The sequence below is a fragment of the Haliaeetus leucocephalus genome, unplaced genomic scaffold (assembly GCF_000737465.1).
Source record: "Haliaeetus leucocephalus isolate CR32 unplaced genomic scaffold, Haliaeetus_leucocephalus-4.0 Scaffold566, whole genome shotgun sequence".
NCBI classification, from domain to species: Eukaryota; Metazoa; Chordata; class Aves; order Accipitriformes; family Accipitridae; genus Haliaeetus; species Haliaeetus leucocephalus.
The window spans coordinates 4,530,702-4,552,407 of NW_010973002.1; the positions used below are offsets into that span (position 1 = coordinate 4,530,702).

Here is a 21,706-nt window from a genome sequence, read left to right on the forward strand (position 1 = left end):
ATTATTCCCACTGTTATTACTGAGTACAGCAATGAAAAGTCACAGCCAAAACCCACGTGTATATACCTTAGGTAGGTAATGTCCTTATTAACTCTTTCTCTGTTCTTTACCAGGGTAAAGGGTGCCTGAAAGCAATCTATAATTATATAAACAGGTAAAGCATCCAGCATCCAATTAAATGTTCTTTATGGCATTTATCTTCCAGTTACCCTCTTGTTATCAAAGAGTGTAAAAAAAGCAGTGCTGCCAAAATATATGTCACGGTCGTTGCATCTAAAAGTGACTTACTGAACCCAAGTGGTTCAATTTACTTCTTCTTTACACATTCTAAAATGATACAAAGGAAGACTAATGAAAAGAAGAATCAAAATCTACCTTCAAATTTTAACAGGGGAGCAGGTGGACAGATAGAAAGATGACATCTAACAGTCATTTTTTTAGATCTGTCATTTAAAAGATGCAGGAAAGTAATGAAGTCCAACATTTATTCTTGGCTCAGCCAGTGATTTTCTGTGTGGTCTCTATAGTGGTTTGAAAATACACAACACAACACCATTATCAGATAATGGCTACTTCATGAATATCTTTGTTAGACTTCCTTTTATTAAACTGCAGATTTACAAGCAATTGTAAGTAAGGTGGAAATTATGAAACTGTGTAGCCCTTAGCTCCCCATATAAAAAAAAGACACTTTTTAGTAATAAGCATTGTACTACCTTAAAAACATTGTTGGAAACCTTGGAAATAAGTGGTTTAAGCATCCAGGGAATTTTTTCCTGCAATAAAATGCTTCCTCAGTCACTATCCCCTGCTTGACTTACACCACCCACCTAAGCTTAACTTTACTCTATAAAGTTTGTAGACAGATGTGCAAAGGTCAAATTAAACCACCAGTAGATTTTATAGTCCTATTCCTTCTATTGACGAGATCATTAGGCATATGTGCAAGGTATGAATTAAATCACTAATAGATTATATAATCTCACTTCTCCTAGTCAGTAAATCTTTTCCATTATGCTATAATATTATATCATCATATACGCTCCTCTAAATCACATTAGCCTCTACAAAATGTGAATGTAGCTGAAAGTACAATCAGACAAGTATTATGATTTACAACATTAATAGCCCAAACTACCTCTTAGGAAGCATGCTATCAAAAAGGAAGTTTGTGTCTTATTATTTAGTTATAAAAAATGACAGCAAACAAAATCTTCTGTTTAATAAAGAGCAGAACATCTGCCCATCTGGAAATATTGCTTATAGGAACTCTCACATTCTCACACTATGACATCTACACCACTATTTTCTCACAAAACAACCTTTTCTATTAGAAGGGATATTATTGTTTTCTGATAATTGTAATGAATTATGATGATTTCAAAAGATATTTTCTCAGCTCAGAGAGAGATTCATTAGTGCTAATAAAATACGCATCAAGATATAACCAGCTCCCTGTGATGCTGGCTATGAGTTTAACAGGTTAAAATTTCACAAAATGTTGATAAAAATATTGAAACCTGCTGCTTCTCTTTAAAGCATATAACCGATTTGCTATTCTACTAACATAAAACATGTTAAAATGACAGGCCATATGAAAGGGAAGAAAAACAAGAAGCCTTCAGACTTCTTAAATAGGAGTCCTTTGTGTTAAAAAATCTTCGGTTATACATACATAAAATTTGCATTATAGTATATATATTATTTATAAAATAAAATAAGGTGGAACTAGCTTGAATTACAGAAGCCTTCTTTGTGAAACAGTGTTGCCTTAAGGAAAGGGCTGAATACTCTGCAGAATGTAGCTTTGTGACGTTTCTAATTTTTATGAAGGAATCCAAGACATTTTTAAGCTTTTAAGAAAAACAGAAATATTAGCTACATAAAAAAAAAAAAAACCAAACACAAAGAAAATAAAAAAAAAACAAAAACAAAATAAAATGCTCACAGAGTAGACAGCAACAGAACTGATTTTTCAGTCCTTTTTAATTTGCCTCCCAAGCTCATGGAGAAAAGTTTTGTGTATCTTGATCTGAACTTCACAGTTTCAGTTCCACTAGAAAGTAATATTCATCAATATTTCTTTTATTATGTGCTAGTGTTAGTAATATGGGATCTGGCCCAAATCGGCCAATATTATACACTTTCATTAGTCTCGGGAGGCCCAATCCTGCAAACATAAATGCACATGTGTAACTTTACTCAGGCTAGTAGTCTGATTGACTTAATAATGAGTTAACATGTAAATATATTCTGCCACATGTTTAAGCATTTGCAGGATCTGTCCCAGGTTTCCTGACAGCAGTCTTCACAGGGACCTCCGTGGCCCCAGACACTGGATCCTGAAGACTGAGAGACGTCTCTCCTGATATAGAGTGTCTAGATCTGAAAACGCATTCATGCACACAAGTTCAGCTTTTTTTTCCAGCAGCACCACCAGCTGGAGCAGCTAAAGAGATTAGGACCAAACTCTGAAAGTAATTATCATGAAGAGAATAACTCACAACCAACATTGCTAAAATACCTCAGTTGTTGCTTGTCCTTACAGTATTTCACAGGAGCCTTTCTGGTTTTGGAGAGCACATTACAAGTTACCCTCAAGATATCAGGCTGGCTGTAAGGAGTCAGTTCTGTAGGGTGTCAGGTCTGCAAACACACCATAGGGGTTTCCTCACTTATTCCCACTTCAAAGAAGCATTAAGAACAATTTCTCTTTATTACAGATTTTAACTAGATTTCTTTCCCCTGTGATGATTAATTAGGCGTTTGTTACAATTTGCCTTCTTTCCACCTCTAAGAATAAACGTCCCCTTCTGCTAATCAGACACAAACAAAATGTTTTGAAAAGTAATCACTTGCTAAAAAAAAATATGGAAATTTGGCTTCTGTGTTGTGAGGAATGTACACACATAGCATAGTGAAATTTAACACGGGTAAATGATCTGACTACCTCAAAGTGAAGTTTTTGCCTTCCTACAGTGGCCTTTCACCCTGCCCTTTCCTCCAATCTGAGGAGAGCTGATGTTGATGGAACATATAATGGCTCCTTTCCTGTGTAGTAAAGTCAGCAATAAAGCTCAGTAATTAAGGTGACCGGGGAGGCCCAGCCCAGCAGGCTAGTGGTGTGGCGAACACTTTCAGAACTTCAAACAATATCAAAGTCACTGAAAAACGGGCCTAGTTCAGGACTGGTTTGAATTAAGCCTCACTTCCACACGCACTTTTCAAATCCAAGCTCAAACAAGAAAGCCAAGGCCTTCTGGATTTCATTAGAGCCAATTATCTTATCTGTTTCATCTCAGGCCTGACCCTAAGGCTGGCAAACAGCTATTCAGTGCGTTTGTGTGGTTGTTTGAGAAAGCCTCCAGCCAGCCAATGGCCTGAGGAACTGCTAATTAAAACACAGTTGCCCCCTGCCTCTAGTGATTAAATATTTTCAAGCTTTTGTAAATAATTTTTCCATTCTTTGCCCCAAGCCTCAGAGGTCCAATACATGCAGTAATTTATTTAGTTTGTCAAAGAATACTGCTGGAAATAAAACTATAATAGAAACTTAGGAAACTTATATCTTGCTTAACTTCTGCAAGTGACATTCTACAAGTTTGCAAAACATGTATACTGTTTCTTTTGTAATTAAGCCTTAATAACCTCATTGTGTTTGAAGTGATACAGTGTACAACAGGCCCTACATTTTGTTGATAATCATCATGTTTCATCAGATGTCAACAAGATACGTATGCTCATGGGCTTAATGAGATCGTAGATGCTGCGGAAGTGATACTGAGTGATATCTGTGCTCTTGAGACAGATCACACTTCCAAAGCCAGTTTGGGGAAGGACTGAATCCTACCAGTAGCATACTTATGTTTCAGTTGACAAAGAAGAGTTCCAGAACACAAGTCCATGTCACCATGTCCCAAATAAATTCTAGTCATTAAAATTTGCATAAAAGACAAAGAACTTCATGTCTTTCATCTGGGCTAGAGGACTCAATCCCTCCATCTCCCTCTTTCAAGTCCTGGGAAGACACTCCCTTTTGCCTTAGAGCAGACGACCTGATTCTAGCCTTGGTCCCAGCCAGTGTACCAGCTCATGTGACCCCATGTCTTACATGCAGCCACTGTCACCAGTACTGGGGGTGTGTACCTCTCATGCAACGTGATGGGGAGAGGAACAACTTACCTCCCAAATTAACCTTTTAACTCCTAACATCTTACTATTACCCTTAATAATAACAAACATATTTATATTACTACAATGCGTTGGAGGTACTGTCATGAACCAAAACCCCATTGCATAAGACACTGCAAAGAAGGAAGAAAAAGATGGCTCCTGTCTATATACTCTATGGGGACTTGGGGAGCCACAGGCAGAAGCTGTACAAGCCAGAATATTAGAAGAAATCTTAGCAGTACAGGAATTCAACTACTGTCCAATTTTGTGGGAGGCAATACAGCAAAATAGAAATGTAAAAAAAGATTTCAAGGAGGCTAACGAAGTAGTTTTGTAACTGTTTATGAGAATACCCTGCATGTACAAACATTATCACCAGAAAAAGCAGAAAACCTGTACCTGGTATCATGATTTGGAAAATGAAATTCATAGCAGCATTCTGAGAATGACATTGCAATAGTAAAATGGCAAAAGCTTAGAAATCACTTTAGCTGGTTGGAATGGTAGTATATTCTGTGTTTCCAGACATGCTACAGAAAGAAATTGCAAAATTTAGACATTGATGGGTTGTGACTTCCAACAGAGAAGGTCAAAGGTAACACAAGAACTTGTCTGTCTGACAGACAGAAAGATGGTTTTGCCTATAGAGAGTGGCAGTAGGAATGGCTTGGGGGTAAAAGTTTGGTAAGGTTGAGCTTGAACTAAAGTCAGATTTCCTCAATTAGTATATCATAAAGTTACTATAAATTTTCATGATGCACAGAGGACACATACCTAGAACAGAGGAGTAATTGGCTGACAAACAATAATTAGATTTGTATTGTGGATGAACTGTCCTCTAGACAGACACAAAGAAGGAGGAGGAGGAGGGACCAAAAAAGCAGAATGCCATGGAATCACTGAAGAAAGCTCAAGGAGGAAAATGTTGATTCTTCCAAAAGGCAAGTTAAAAGAGCTACTTGAAATGTTGAGTGGAGGCCAGGGATTACTGAACATGGAAGCCAGGGAAGGATGAATTTTCAAGACAAAGACCATCAGGGTCAATAAAAGTGGATGACACACAGGCCAAGGAAGATGAGGGTGAAATATAGACTCTGAGCTATGAGCTAGGAGGGGTTTATGCTAAGAATGGTTTCAGAGGAAAAGAAGGCTGAGATGCTATTTTGGAGAAGGTCTAGACCTGAACCAGAGGACAGACAGCAATCTGTACACTCAATGGTCTTGGGGATAGAGATGGAGAAAGGAGAGAAGATGATAGAGAGAGAGCTTAACAGCACTTTTTCTTTTCAATGAAACATGATTGTATCACAAGGGACAAGAGCCTCTTGTGAGGGGAATGAGAGGTTAAATAGATGAATAAGGGAAGAGAAAAGCTTATATCCCAGGTAGATCAGAAGATGAAAAAGAATGAGGCCCTGGTTCCAAGTAAAGGAGTTTGAAAAGAAGAACAAATCAGGAGCAACTTTGTGATCAGAGCCATAGGACAGAGCTGTAGGAGGAAAAGGGGAGTTAGGGCTACTGTGAAGAATTTGGTGAATGATCAAATTATGACCTCAAGAGAGAAATGTGAAAGGAAAAGGGGAGGGGGCAGTATTTTCAGTATTGAAAAATTATTTCTACTATTTGGTACTATTGGAAAAATATTTCCAAAACTTTGAAGTTCTTAAATTCACTTTGCAAGACCAAAAAAACCAGCATAAAAATTTCTGGGTTTCTTCAGTGATTTTTTACATAGGGGCCAATGACTGAATTTGACACAGAGCAAGTCAAAATTAACTCAAGAATGCTCATCCACTGCATGTTTTCACTTTCAGGGGCAGCTAATAGTTCTTAGCAGTGGCCCAGCTGATATTACAGTGAGAATGAAATCACTGCCTTCTCAATCAGTTGGAAATCACAGGGTCTTTAAGCTGTTACATTTCTTTTGCTGGCTTTGCTTGCTGTTTCTAACAAGAATGATACTGAAAACAATGGGCAACCTTTTGAAATACTTTTTCTTTGTAGAACAAAGTGAGGTAAATGAGCAGATAATAAATTGTTATTTTCAGATCCAAGGGGAATCAGTTTCCGTAGAGAGTTCATCACATAGGCAGTGAAGCAGATGTTAATAAAGCGTGAGGAGAAGTCCCAGTGACACAGGAATTGAAGCACTTGCAGAGGTTTAACAACAATAATTTCATAATCTGTAAAAATCTTGATTGGTGAGGTAGGAGGGTTGGATTGGATAGGGAGATAACTAGCCCCCAGTCTCCCATCAGCCTAATAATGCAGGATTAGAACTGTAACTTTTTTGAGAAATGTACTCTTTTACTAAAATATAATCTTTTTGTAGATGTACATCACTTTGATATTTTTCAGAGGGAGGCTTCTTTTAAGAGTGAGTGGAAAAAAATTATTCCAAATAGTCTGACAGCAAAGGCATTAACTTCAGATGTGATGAGGTCAGGTTCATTCGTAAGAATAGGGAACAAGAAATTGTTTTCAATCATTCAGGGATGGGATTTTTCACTTAAGGTTTTTTTGCTTCTTAGAGTGATGTCCTCACCATGAGGCTAGAGATGAACATTGTCACAAAAAGGTTTGAAACAAACACTTAGTTGTTTTCTTGGAAACTTTCAAATAGCTTTGGTTTTGTTCCACTGTAGAAGAATATCACATGTCAAAACCACGGACAGTTGCTACTTACTGGAACTGCTGTCTTTAGTCATCTCTACTTAGTAATGGACACCCTGCACAGGAGGGAGAAAGCAGCAGAGACCAATCAGTTTACTGACAGGGAGAAAGGAACCAAATAAACTGCATCTTCCCTTCAGCCCTCCACCTTATATCATCTGATATGCATGTGCACTCCTATGCAGGACGCAGGAGAAATGCATCCTAGATATAGCTATTTTCAACCTGGTTTATACTATGCTGTAATTTTTTGGTTTCATTTTTCATGAATTTTTTATAAATTAATAATTTTGATAACTTTATTTTAACACCTGATATAAATATGTCCAGAATGCTTGTGGTAGGTAAATATATGAATCAGCTAATGAAATACTTCAAAAGCTGGTTTTGTTTCATGGCATAACAACTCATGAAAGTGCTTGTATATAATCGTAAAGATTTGATTGCTTAATTAGGTTAAACGCAGTCACAGTATCTAAGATGAGATCCATCACATTTACTTGGTGAAGAGCCTCTGCTTTCACAAACTCTTTTAACAATGACTTTTGCAAGAAGCTACCATTTTGTGTAAGTAACAACGCTATATCTTAGCCATAAATTATGCTGGTGTGCAGAACTGAGACCTGCATTAGCCAATGACACAAATAATTGATTTACTTCTAAATCCTAACCCTAGTATATGTGATCACAGGATAAAGACCCAATTTGCATGAAAAAATATACAAATATGCCAAACATGGTTAAGTCACCCTATGACTGAGCGTTTTTCTTATACTGCCTGTAAGAAACAATTAACGGCTAGGAGTTTGAAGTCTGATGGATTCCCTCACACTGGGTAACAACTTATTCTTCAAGAAGCTGCACTGATTTAATGGGATTACTTGTGGCTCATGCAGTACTGCTAATGCCACATAATCATGAGTCATAGACCTCCCTGAACTTTTTCATTAGATATCTATTTTTGAGACATACATGTTTTCATAGTTTCAAACATCTCTCCACAAGACTAAAAGCTGACTTTAAGAAGTAATAAAATACTCAGAGTTGGGGCTCCAAAAATATCCAGTAACAAGAAACCTCATAAGATCTTGCAGCACTGAGAACAGTGCTATTCAGCATAATTCAGGATTTCAAAATCTGACTCTTGCCAGATTTTTCTATTTTTCTTCAGAATTACTGGAGCTTTATTTGCTAGAATATATTTTCTACAAAAAATACTTATTCCTTTCATTCAATTACTTTATGGGCAAAGTGTAGCACAGGTACACAAAATCATTAGTATTAAAAAATATCTCCAAGGAGTTATTAGTGCAAAAGCATGAGAACATCTATAAGCACAGGCATGCCCTGGAGGTATCCACACAAACCTACACTGAGACACAGGTGCATGAGCACACACAGAACCTCACAATACTTCTTTGCAATCCTGCTTATGTTTGAAAGGAGCAAAATAAAAACTTCCATTTCTTTTTCTTCTTTAATTATTAAAAGAAGAATAGTGGAGGTCTCATTAGCTAAGCTGGCTAAAGAAAGCATGAATAAGAACTGTGTAGCTGAAAGGCCTCTGTTTCTGCTGTTCTTGAAACAACACTTCTGTCTGATTCTGGATAATGGGCTTTTAATAAAAATATCCACCAAAGGAAAACAATTAAACAATACATAAAGCACCAGGGTGCAATCTAGTGGTTCTGTTACAGTCTGGAGCTGTTCCAGCAGAGAACATGTGGATATTTTTTACAGGCTACAGTGTAGTTCTCAAAAGTTATTATAAAGCAACAAAATTTAAATTGGGGCTGGACATCTATACAATCGCTCAGTGTTGCTGTAGGACTTTTAATTCAGACCTGAAATTTATCTCCATCAAAATGCCGCAGATATTTTGACTTTTAGGATAAAAATATCTTCTGTACCCTTGCTGCTGTTTAATTTCTTCCAGGATGTTTCTGGTGATATTTCTCAGCTTTCTATCAAAGTATTTGACAATATGGCAATTCTTTATCCATACACCTCTATTCTTTCATCTTTCTGGCTTGACAAAAATTGGAAAACGGTTATATCGGAACAGAGCTCAGGTACTTTTCAGTACTTTGAAACTACAGACCATGTATGGCTTGGGGTTTTAATCAAATAGTTTTTAACCTGAACCACATAAACCTGACACATGCCATATTTTATTATCCTTTCTCCTCCACCCCCTACTCTGCCATGTCAATAAAAGAAACTGTGCATCTGTAGAAAAGTAAGCCGACACTAATTAATTTCTGTAATGAAAGGTTTCATTTCTGTAGTTCCAGTGAATGAAAGGAGAGTCATACACAGTTTTAAAAATCCTGGTACAGTAAAGGTGAATATTTAGGGTAGTTTGGTGAGAAGAAGTTAGATTTTCCAAATAAAAATAAACAAGTAAGAAGAACAAGAGGTCACAGGTTATAAACAGTGTTGCCAGTTTTAGTTTTATGGTGAACTTTGAAGTATAACAAAATGTTGAAAAGCTGTTTATACCAGTGTTTCAAATGCTTTTAACTCTGCTTGTCCATTTCCTAAGGACTCTGTCCCTATCCCCATGATACTAATCATCTGAATGCTCAGAACATTTGTCAAGAAACAAGAAAAAAAGCATGAAAATTTACCATTATTACAAAACCTCCCCCACCACACTCAAAAAAAAAAATACTCAAAAGCCACAAATCCTCAGGAATATTGAATATTTACGTATGAAACTTATAGTCTAAGCAGATTTAAAAAATATTATTCCAAGCAAAATTCTACCTTCTTCAGACTTCTTCAAAAGGAACTGCTCAGGCATTCTTAAGTCATCTTTTTATAGCTGTTTGGTGTACCTTTCTTTGAATTCTCCTAAGACATTTTCTACAGCAGAAAGGAAAAGAAAGACATCTCTGATTGAAATGCTCACCTTTTAAAGACACTTGGAAGAAGTGGACAAAATCAGAAATGAAAATCTGATTGAAATTATAACTTATGGCTGCAGAATGCTGTGGGTGACTGAAAGCAAACTATATATATCCATACAGAAACCATTGTATAGATTTCCTAGAGCTTCCATGACTGTGTTCTGTTCAGCTATATTTTTCTTCATAAAAGCAGTACTATGCCCATGACAATGCAGAATGATTGCAGATAGTTAGCACTCTCAATAATGTCCATCTACGTTGGGGTAAATCATTATCTGCCTGTCATACATATGACAGAGATTCTGCCTTCCTCTTTACACAGTGAAATGCTGAACACATTGCTGTCAGCAAACAGACAGGAGAGATAACAATAGCTGGGATAATCTTTACCAGTTATTGTAAAGCAAAATATTGAGAAATAAATAATTGATTTCCATTAGTAAAGATAAACATGGCATTTTGCTAGACTGAGGCCATTGCTAATGGAGTTCACTGATAACACAATAGATTAAAGTTCTGAAGATGTTAGTTCTGTCTGCTTCTAGTTCTTTTATTGACTCAGGAGTCTGAGCGGCTAACTCGGCTTTTTTATTTCCTCTCCCACACCTTTGTCCTTTTATCTCTTCACACTTGAATCAGAAACTGAGTCTTAGCATATTTTCTAGATCCAGTCTAGCAAAATATAGCCTCAGCAGCAGCCTCTGGACATTATAGCCATAAAAAATAATAGCATTAAGTTATGGGTATTTAGAATTATCATTTAAAAGAACTTTTTTTCTCAAAAGCTATTCTTGGTGGAATTCACTAAACATTATCACAACATACCATTGTTGTGGTGTGACTATGTGTGTGACTATGACTCACTGTAAATAGTTAGGTACAGCTAGGAAAAATGTTGGGTTTTGTCTCCTACATTCTTTTGTTATGTTTATAAGAAACCAAGGTTTCTACCCAGTCAGAGAGTTATACAATATTGCAGAAGAGTGATGTCAAAGAAAGCCATAATAATATTAAAAATAATATAAATCGATGGTTCGCCCTCATGTGGTGTATTTAGCTCATTTCTAGAAAATAGCAGAGCTTCAGAGATGAGCAATTAAGAAGATTTGGCAACTGGACACATTCCTAAATGAAGAGAGATTGAAAAGGCCAGAAATACTGTATTTTGAGAGAAGAAAAATAGGAAAGGAAATAACGCAGATAATATAAATGTATTTAAAATAATAAATATTCATAGGCAAGAATGTACACTTCATCTACACACGTAGTACAAGAACAAATGGATGTTTAACAAAAGTGAAAGACTAGTGATTTGAGCTAAAACAAAGAATTTTTGTTTTTCAGACACGCATACTTATGACCATGAAACTCAATACCAACAGGATACACAAAACTTATTAAAGCTGTTACCTCCAATTCCTCAGTGAACAAAAAGTTATAAAATTTACTGGAAAATTAAATTAATATATACAAATATATACTATTTACGTATACTTATATGAAAAATCATAGGGAAAACATAGACATACTTTCTCTGAGTGGTCTTTTTAGGGTTTATGTATGACATTATAACCTAAAAAGTCAAAAAAATTTGTAGTACCTATGCTGAAACAGAGTTAACAAGGAGAATATATTTGAAAAGCAACAAAAATACATTTACAAAGTTTTTAATTTGAAATATCAAAATTAAATGTCATCAGATTAGGAAATACAAAAATAAGACAAAAAAAAAGGGTTGGTATACATCAACATAATCTCTCGAATAACCTTAACTTTGCCTTGTAAGGCCACAAGATTCCAATGAATATTTCTTAATATTTTTGATCAGATATTAGAATACAGAATTTTAAACATATTTATTTTCTCCCAAAACAAGCACTGAGAACTGTAAGACAGAGTGAAAATTTTCTGCACACCTTTTTCTTTCATTTTTACACTTTAACATATGTGGTTTCAAATATGATTTTGATTTTGAATTACCTCTGTTTAAAATTATTATTTTGGGGTAATTATAAATTTTGTGCTGTATTTTAAATTAAATTGTGGATATAGTTCATCCTTAATTCTGCCTTAATGTCACCTGTGTCTTCTGAATTTGCTCACCTTCTCAAATTAAAATCATACATGTGACTACTAAAAATTGAACTCAAAGATAATATTATCATGGGCTATTTCTAATCATTCCAAGAAACACACACACACACGTTTCATTTTATGAAAGCTTTTATGGCCAGGTTCCTTGATATGCTGTAGCTGTTTTATGCTACTCTGGAGTAGAGCAAAGCAGCCAGAGCATAGTGGCTGGTTAAGCTAAATTTACAGCTGTTTTGTTGAATAAAAGCAGTGCAAAGCAGTTGGAAGGCACGCCCCAGTTTCCTTCTGTCTCTTGCTTCTTCCTAACTCTTCTGAACACTTATATTTGTTTCCGCTGCCTCCTGCGTTTTCTATATTCTGCTTTATGGAAACACATCTCTCCTGTCCTCTGTAAACTCCAAGTACATACATATACATATGTGCATGTACAACACAGACCTAAGCCTCTGTCTGCTGCCTCCTTTACTGACCACATGTGGTATAATGTGGAGCTTATGAAAATAATTATTTGAACACTAGTAGTTGACCGTTGCTCTTATTTTTTCTATAACTATTGGCAGAAGAGAGTGGATTACATCCTCATAAACTCGAGTGTAGAATCATCCTCTTAGAAAATAGCCACCATATTCTATTGCTTTCAAAGAGATTAAATCAAATTTAACCTGAATAGGTGGAAGTAAATGATGAAACAAAACTCTAGAGGGAAAGATACATCAGGCCTTGAGAATAATGGAAAAGAGCTGTGTGGTTTTGTTATCATAGGGAAAGAGATGCCTACCCTTTAGAAAAAGGACATTATTGCAAGGATTTTTGTAGCTAGACCAGTTGCTTAACTATGGTAAACATCAAACAAAACTCTTCTGGCAAAATTAAAAGGTATAGTGATTTGATTACTGTACTGTTCCATTCTACAGAAACTTCTCTCGCCTACATTTTCTACTACCTCCTTGTAGTTAACATAAGCAAACATATTTTCTTAGTAGAAATGGGAAAGAAATGGAAAGGAAAACATATTGTTTTATGCATGAAAGAGCAGTCTTCATCTTCAAACCAGCTACAGCCATTTAAATTTGATTTTGCACTAGAAAGAGTTAGTTTAAAAATACGATAAAGACTCCTCATATAGCACTGAAATCAAAATGGCAGACACAAACCAGCACTGTATTTTGTCCTGTCTCCCACTGGAGTCCCACTGGAGCCACTCACTCAGCATGCCTTTGAAGTGATTATTCTGTGTTATGCCTCTAACTCATCTTCAAATTTTCTGCATTTTTACACATGAAAGTTGCTTTTTCCTGAAGAAATAGAAATATTTTCTTGGACAGTTTGGAGGAAGAGTAAGGTGTAATCTCATTCAGTCCCAAAAAGATTTACTTAAAATAGATTTATCTAGTGATTTATGCAATGGAAAATAACTAATATTCAGCTACCTGCATGTATATGTATGTGCCTGTAAATGCTTATACTGTTCTACAAATAGATTCTGGCCTAAGAACCTATACCTGATATCAGATACATCGTCATATACAATACCTGATTATGGGCAAAACTCTAGAGGCAGAAAAAAGCCTTGGTCTCTATTTCCATGGACATTATCATTCGGAAGGATCTCTGCTGTGAAATTTGACAGTCAATCAAGCAGTAACGAGCTACCTAGTGTCATGTCTGTTGACACTTCAAGTATGTGCCTGGTGCAATTTTATGAAGAAACTAGGGCTCTGCTGGTGAGAAAGTGAAGGTTATATGTACCCCCTAGGGAGCTTTAGATGATTTTAATGCAAATTTCTCAGTTCCTAAGAACTCAAAGGATTAGGCTCTTGAGGCAGCCAGAAGGCAGGAAACTTTGGCTTCTCTCTAAACAGGCTCCACCCGTCTGCAAACTTATTCACACCTTGGTTTTGGAGAGGACCTTCACCAACACCCTCTCCTGCCTTCGCTGGGGATTGAATACTGCATAACCTCTCTGTCTACTGGGGAGTAGGTATAAAGAGAAAATCTCTCCATTTTTATCCCTTATTTTTCTCTTAAAATTGAGGATGTCCAACATTTTCCCCACCCCTTAGTTAGGATCTTCTCTGTAACTTTGTTTCTAAAATCAATTTATCTGAAATAAAAATCAAGCCCATTTTCCTATCTACAAAACTCACTGTTTATTTTCTTAACAACTGACATGTTACAGGTCAAAACCCCAGAACAACAGCTGACTTGCTGGGGTTTTTAGCAACTCTTCTATTGATTTTCTCCAAGACTGTACCTTCCTTTCTATCTATGGCTAAAGGACTGAACTGTGGATCTCTCTTTCCTGAATACTGTCTCACAATTCTGTCCTGGCCAAACTGAGAATGCAGGCTACATAATTTGTGACATTTTGGATAATAGCAGGGATAGATTCTGAACCACAGATTAAGTGTCTCTTTACCAGGAGTTGTAAATTTACCTACCATTCAGATCAGATCCATAGAAAATAGCTACTTGGTCTATCCTACATAATGCACAGTTTTTTGTATTCGCCCTTCGAAGTTCCATGCCATTTGCTTGATTGATCCCCACTCAAAACCATCATACCAAACCCATATCAATAAGCCCTACAGAGGGCACAAAGACTGTGCACAGGCAAAAAGGGGCTTAGGGTGTAGGGAAACATTTCCTGTCATTCTTACTCTTTTGGAGAAAAGGAAAACAGCAGTATCTATTGTAATCAGTCAACAGCACTATATTTCTTAAAAAAAAAAAAAAGCAATTAACTATGTAACACAATGTATAACCTTCACATTAATCACAACATTAATCTCAAGGTTAAATGGATGCATTTAAAACAGCAGCATTAAATTTTGCACCATCAGCAATTCTTTTAAGTGAGATCCCAAACTTTACTGTGAAATTATCTGTATTAAAAAAATTATATAATTACACATTTATTTTAGTGGTATGTCTGTAAATGATTAGTCGGTGTGTAGTAGCTTACATGAATTTTATTTTCCTGAATAGTGCTGCTTTGCTCAGGCACAGAGATTGAAATTCCTTCTAACTCTGAAGCAGAGTAATAGGTACAGCAGCAATATTAGCTGCTCCAAACTATTTACTAGTGTGCCTTAAACTAGAACTGCAAAGTACACATTTGAAAAGGTAGTATTAAGCCCAGGATTTTGTTGTCAGGATGGCAGGGGTACCAATTATGATTTTAGTCTCGGTTATGTGAGTCTTCTGTTCAGTAAGCTGGGACCACCATTCTCCACAGTATTAGATGGCCACATTACCTATATCATTATTGGAACAGGTCGGATCCAAACCAAGAATTTTGGGGTGATCATACCAGATATATTAGTATCAGACACTAATACTAGTGATTTGAACCATCCAGTCCCCTAACTTCTGTAAAATCTCATCAAAGAATAAGACAGATCTTAGAAAGAGCTTGAGGCAATACCGAGATGTAGAAAATTTGGAGCTTGCCACTGACTACTTGTTTAGACTCTTTAAATACAGGCAAATGTTGTAAATAAAATCAAAACCTTTTCCACAATAACAGTGTGATATTGTGAATTTGTAAGGCTATTTTTGTGTCTAGGGCTTAGACTTTGAATTCAGGTGTGTTGTTTAACAGGTCCTCCGCGTATTATTTCATGGACTGCACAGGAGTGCTTCAGAAAAAAAAATAAATTAGTTTTATACTTTTTGTGATGTATTTCCAATAGAATATAGTCAAAAGCTATGTAAGGTAAATGCACTGCTTGAAACTAGAAGTCTTGAAAGTGATTGGAGATACACATTAGTTGTCTCATTGCCTTTCTTGCATATCAGTTTCCACTAAATGAAACATCTTTTCGAACACGTAGCATTTGCCCAATCTTGAGAGGTGAGTGCCCACTAAACTCTTCCACTGGACTGCTTTACAATGAAAGGAAATTGTGTATGTAAGACAGGACTACTGAAAGTCTAAAAGAGTGTGTTTTAAACTGTTTTTATCTCCTCTGGTCCCATGAAAATAAGACTAAAGATTATGATGCATCACCTATGAAAGAATAAAATTTCATTTAGAATGAGCTATTGAAAGCAAAGAGAAATACAGCATGCAACATTTCCTATCATTCTTACTGAGATATTTTACAATTATTTGACTTTAAGTAAATAACGCTTCACTGCCATTCATAGTAAAATCCAATTGGTCAAATCTGTGAGCATCACGATGAGACTTTTAAGTGAATGAAGAACGCTGGATTCAGACCATACTTCATATTGCTTTCTATCTGCTCTACTTGCATGCAACTGCAGTCAGTGTGGATGTGAGCAGTAATTTTCTTCTGCCTGGTATAAATGCTTACATTTAAATTTTGTAGGTAGAGAAGTGAGCAAGCTCAAAGTCATTTTACTGGCATGATATAATAATGATTAAATGAGTGACTGATTAAATCATTAGACTTCTTTTTTTGTCAATTCTGAGTGGATGATCACAACAATTAAATTATCCATTTTTATTATTTACTAAGCTTTCGTATACTGGGATACTAGGATTAAGTTAGTTTCACCATGGGTCATTCTCCTGTCTTTCAAGATTACATTAGCTCTTATTCATGTGCTTATGTTCTACAACCAGTTTTCATAACTGTAAAAGAAAAAGGTACCAACCTGAATGCTGTGAGATACTCAACATCGCCCATAGGAGGATCCAAGCCACCTGTCCAAGCAATATTTATGTTATACCCTTCACCAGGGCCACTTCCAACCTGAAAAATAGGAATAAAATGCCAAAAGGAGTGAAGAGGAGGAAAAAGGAGGAGGAAAAGGGGGGGAGGAATTCTCAAGTGTGCTTTAGAAACAAACATCAAACAACATGTCAGATCAGCCCAGCCTTGTTTGACAAGGACTGCTCTGGGTTATGCACTTGTTCTCCACTGGTCCCCTGCTCCCAGTGGACAATTTGGTAATCTGGTGTAATTTAAAGAACCAGAGAAGGACAAGAAAATTAGGGGTAATCATGCAACGCAATTACCTGAAAGATACAAATAAAAATGGGGCTCTAAAGAAATAAACCTAACCTCATTTGGGGCTCCACTGCCGGGGAAGAAGTTGCCTTCATCATAGCGATGGAGGGAAACATACAGGATGCTGGGGTCAGCGTAAAAAGCCTGCTGTGTACCGTTGCCATGGTGAACATCCTAAAGGAGAAAGAAAACAGATGACAAATGTAATAATGTCCAACTCAGTGTAGAGAGCTCAGTTCTGCTTTCTTTTACCACCCCCCCCTCTGTTTCTCTCCCTCTCCCTTGCCCTCCTTTTGTCTTTCCCTTTCCCCCTCCCTTCACCACCCCATACTTCCTGAACTTTCAGGCAAATTACTCTTTAATGCACTCATTTTTTAAACTGGCTTCTAAAAATCAGGAAACCATAGCGAGCATGCCCTGGAGACTCCAGATGAGCAGTCATTGAGAAATCCCAGTCCTTTTGTACAATTAGATATTTATACACCGGCTCTTTGTACTCCTTGCCTCAGTGATGGAATCTAGCATCCTGTTTTATGGAGGAATTTTATGACTTATTAACTGCCAACAGTTCATAACCCCTCAGGCTTAATTAACTAGCCTCATTGGCCTCTGAAGAAAGACTAATGTTTAAACTACAAACTAGTATTTTGCAGAAGGATCTATGGTTTACAGAGCTTTTTCACAATTCTTGACAGAACACTAAACATAAGTGTATTCATTGATTTGCCAAGTTCCACTATTGAGGTCAAAGGCTCTGCGACCAGCTGAGTAAATTGGCTTTCTTGAAACATTCAGTTCAGTTAGCAGTCCCTCAGCAGTTAGATCCACATCAAAAGAGATGCCAGATGCGGGAAGGACTTCATACTTCATTTTTGCAAAATCATGACGGCAACAGTTGAAGACATAGGAATATGATCTCATTAGCTATTAAATCATCTGGCAGATAGGATGTGCCTTCCACAATCAAGGAGTGACCTTGGCCAGTCTCCATATTTCAAACATTATATAATGCCAGTGAAAAGAAATTCTGTCATTAAATAAAATACTGAAAAAGAAATGCTGACAGTGTATCTAGATAACAAAGGCTGATGTTGTGGACTTTTCCTCTTTTTTTTAGTTTTGTTTTCACAGTTCTACTATTGTACTATGTGATTAGACACACAAGAAAGTTTGCAAGTGAAAATGGAAAATTCACTTGCCTTTCAGTAAAAGAAAACTGAGTCTTTTTTGTAAGTTTCTCCACTGGCATTTGTAGGAAGCTGAAAAATTATAGATATTATTGATTCTCCTCCTTTAATCCATCCCTTTTTGAAATTTCTGATTTAAATTGAGATTTCAGAAGGAGGACAGAAAAGTACTCTGAATGGCAACACTATCACCCAGACTGTATTTATTTTACAAACACCATGAGGTCTGAACCAAATTTAGGATCAGAGAAACAATGGTCTCGTTTTCCTCAGGATGCCTAGACTCCAGGAAGGTTGGAGTTAGGTGTACATTGCCAACGGCACAGCAAGCACTGCCCGTTGCTTGCACTCTTTGCCAGCTGATGTAGCCCATGACTTTCATCCACATAGTTCAGGACTCTCTACATTGATTGAGTCTTACTTGTACTGCATTGTGCTTGACTTGGACCTCCTCTGGGACCTCTGTGGGGTAATATTATAATGCTTACTTTTCTTTTCTCAGTTGAAAATACTTGAAACAACATGAAGTTACAGCCCAGCTGTGACTTAGTGCCAAGGTTAAATGTAACGCATGTTGGAGGTGCAAGGGAGCACACACTGGTGTGAGGCTGTTGGACATTCGAAGGCAGCCAGCATAGTGTTAGAGGCCTCTGACTGGCAAATGAAGTAAAATCTGGCATGCAGACTAATCCCAGAATTCCATTCAGTCTTCAACTATGACAGAATTAATTGGTTTACTCCAAAACACACCCAGATCATGCTAACATACATGCAAGTATGGATGACCTCGGAACAAGGATTGCAACAACAACCAAAGAAGCTATGTTGGCCATATAGATAGATTTGCAGAGACTATGAGTAAAAACATAATAGGACTTCATTTTGTGATTTTAATTAGTCTTTCTTTCCCATGCATATTTGGGGCTTTAGATACATTCTTGCTGTAACAGTTTTCAAATGAGAAGAAAAAATATTAAATGGGCATAGAGAGCTCTTTTATTATTATTATTATTATTATTATTATTATTATTATTATTATTATTAAAATCTCAAAGCTACCTTTCTTGTCTAAACTTTAATTCCACCAAGAAGGGTTACTCTGTTTTGAAGAGCAGTAACTTCTCTGGTTAGACAAAGGAATGTGTTGTTTAAGACTGCGGATGTTACCATGTGGGAAATGTGTTCATATTCTGCCCTTAGTAGATCAAGTGTATTCAGGGCATATAAGTCAGTTAAAAAATGGAGATGTATTCACATGGTGGAATAAGGATAAGAAAAACTGACAAAGAGGTCTTTTATTTTAGTGTAAAAATAAATGAAGGAAAGATTAAAAATTTAAAAGATAAGAATTTATATATCAACACATGTAGCAGCTATGAAGACTATACTTAATTTGTAACTAGAGTACAGTTTAATGTGTGGGATTGAATATTACTTTTTAATATTTACTTCGTAGTAACATGTATAGCTGCCAACCTGCATGGGGTCCTGCTGTGCTAGTCACTATCAAAATATAGTCTTAAAGGTTAATTTCAAGTCTAACATCTGTAATTCCATTCTTTCTTTCAGATGCCCGATACTCTCTGTTGGTGTGCATAAAGACATCACCATTAACTTGTTCATTCATTCAGTTTGGATTGTGATTTATCCATAGTTTGCATACATAAGAAATTTTCTATACCAATTTTTGTACATCATTGCACTGACCATGGAGCAGACTAGGGACTGGACTGCAACTGCTCCATGAATGAAGTAATCTGTGCCAGCCATATATTTCTCCCTTTTCACCAGCTGAGTTATTCTGGCCAATGGGATAGAGTCAGGGAGAGGCTGACCATTCCCCATCTACTTTCCTGGGTAAGGATAGGCAGCTTCACAGGTAATCATTTGCACAGGTAATGATTTGCACATTTAACCTTGCCTTGAAAAATTGAAGCTGAATTCCTAAGTGCTTATTGGTTAAGTAGGTCAAATGGAAGTGATTTCCCAACAAGGTGAATGTAACATTTACAGTCAAAAAAACCTCAAAAGCATTCACAAAATGCAAACTTTGAATAGGCTTTTCTTATTAAAAAACAAGAATAAACACAGAGTTCACTTTTGGCCAGCATTTACAGCACCAAAACTCAATGAATTGTAAGATTCAAGTCAGCAAAAAGATACAACATAGAGTGGAAGTGAGTTTTGCAAAAATACTAGTTTCTTGCAGTTTATAATTATGTTTCTAAGTGATAGTAGACCACTCTAAGAAATATTTGAAAAACATTCTAAGAATAGTTAACCTACCCATATACTCATTCTACCACTCATTTTTCACTTGCCATTCCTTCTACCACACTCCTTCTTTCTCTGCTTCTCTTCAACAGCCAGTACGCATGTTTAACTGAACAAAAGTGCTAGATGGTAAGGCCATGACTTCACAATAAGATTTAATTATGAGTGCAGATATGAACAAGATTTAGACTATTAAGCCCTGCACTTCAAAAACCCTTTAACATATTTTGTCTTTAAATCTTTTATCACCTGCAAAAATTAATTAAGTGCAGATGTAACAGGTTAGGTTTTGATGCCAGGGTTCATTTCCTGTCTATGCTTTGTCAGACACCCTATTACACCTCCTCATGAACTGTAGGAAAACAAAAATGGTGCTCATAAATCAGCATTCAACTTTCCTTGGGCTGTGCATTGGCCTGATCCTTTAAGTGCAAGGCAGAGCTCCAATTCATTATTCATGAAAATAATATAGACAACATGCCAAATGTCATCTGCATTTAAATAATCCATTTGTTAAACATATTGAGTATTGTGTAAGAATGCCTTATATTAAAATACAAGACTAATCCAATGAAGTGGATTTTTAATCACGTAGCTTTCCTTTAGGGAACCATCAAAAGCTGGCACACATGACTTGAAAACTTCTTAGAGGGAATGACCTGTTGATTTGTTTAATAATATCGAAGTTACACAACAAGTCAAATCATTGCTAGCTGGGGGAAGTGGCCAATTTGGTTACCAAAGCAACAACATTCTTTAAAGCACATCTGACTATTTAAAGTTTATATTCTGTAGGGAAAAGTAAACTTCGGTTCTGTAGGGTTATTTTAACGGTGGAAGTATCAATTCATTTAAGGACCATAAAAGTTGCCCTGATCTGTGCCTTCTTCTCATTAAATTGCAGTTAACACCATTAAAGTGAAACATAGATGTTTATGGCTTCAGTACTGCCATCCTGGTTTTAATGAGTTCCCAAAATCAGAGGAAATGCACACCTTTATTACTTGTAGATATTAAAAGCAGGAAAGTCTGACATATGAATACAAATTCATTATCTTTTATCTAGATGCACTGAAAGTGCAATGCTTGCCAAGAATACATACCAGATCTACAATCAATATCTTGCCTATATTTAGCTTGTCTCTCAAGTATTTGGCAGTAATTGCAATCGAATTAAAAAAGCAGAACCCCCTGTGGAATAGAGAAGAACAGAAATAAGAAAGCAAATCAGTCAGGAAAACAGCTATAAATAATGTTCAGAGCATTTTAAAAAATGCTATATGATCTCTGAGGCCATAAATCTGCTTCTGGGAGTACCTAGAAAGCTTTTTCAGTCATCTGCTAACAATTACAGTTCTTCAGAGACATGCACAATGCAGGTGATTGCCAGTAACCTTAGTGCTCCAAGATG

The 21,706-nt window shown here is 36.4% G+C and overlaps 1 protein-coding gene across 1 annotated transcript in view; it reads right to left on the reverse strand.

Annotated features, from left to right (window-relative positions):
- HDAC9 (histone deacetylase 9) overlaps nt 1-21,706 on the reverse strand; it is a 281,586-nt gene that overhangs the window by 76,871 nt on the left and 183,009 nt on the right. The window contains exons 19-21 of the mRNA XM_010577624.1: nt 21,399-21,486; nt 16,889-17,008; nt 16,479-16,576 (exon numbers count right to left, since the gene is read on the reverse strand). Of these exons, the coding sequence (XP_010575926.1) occupies nt 16,479-16,576; nt 16,889-17,008; nt 21,399-21,486 (306 nt within the window). The remainder of the gene's footprint in view (nt 1-16,478; nt 16,577-16,888; nt 17,009-21,398; nt 21,487-21,706) is intronic.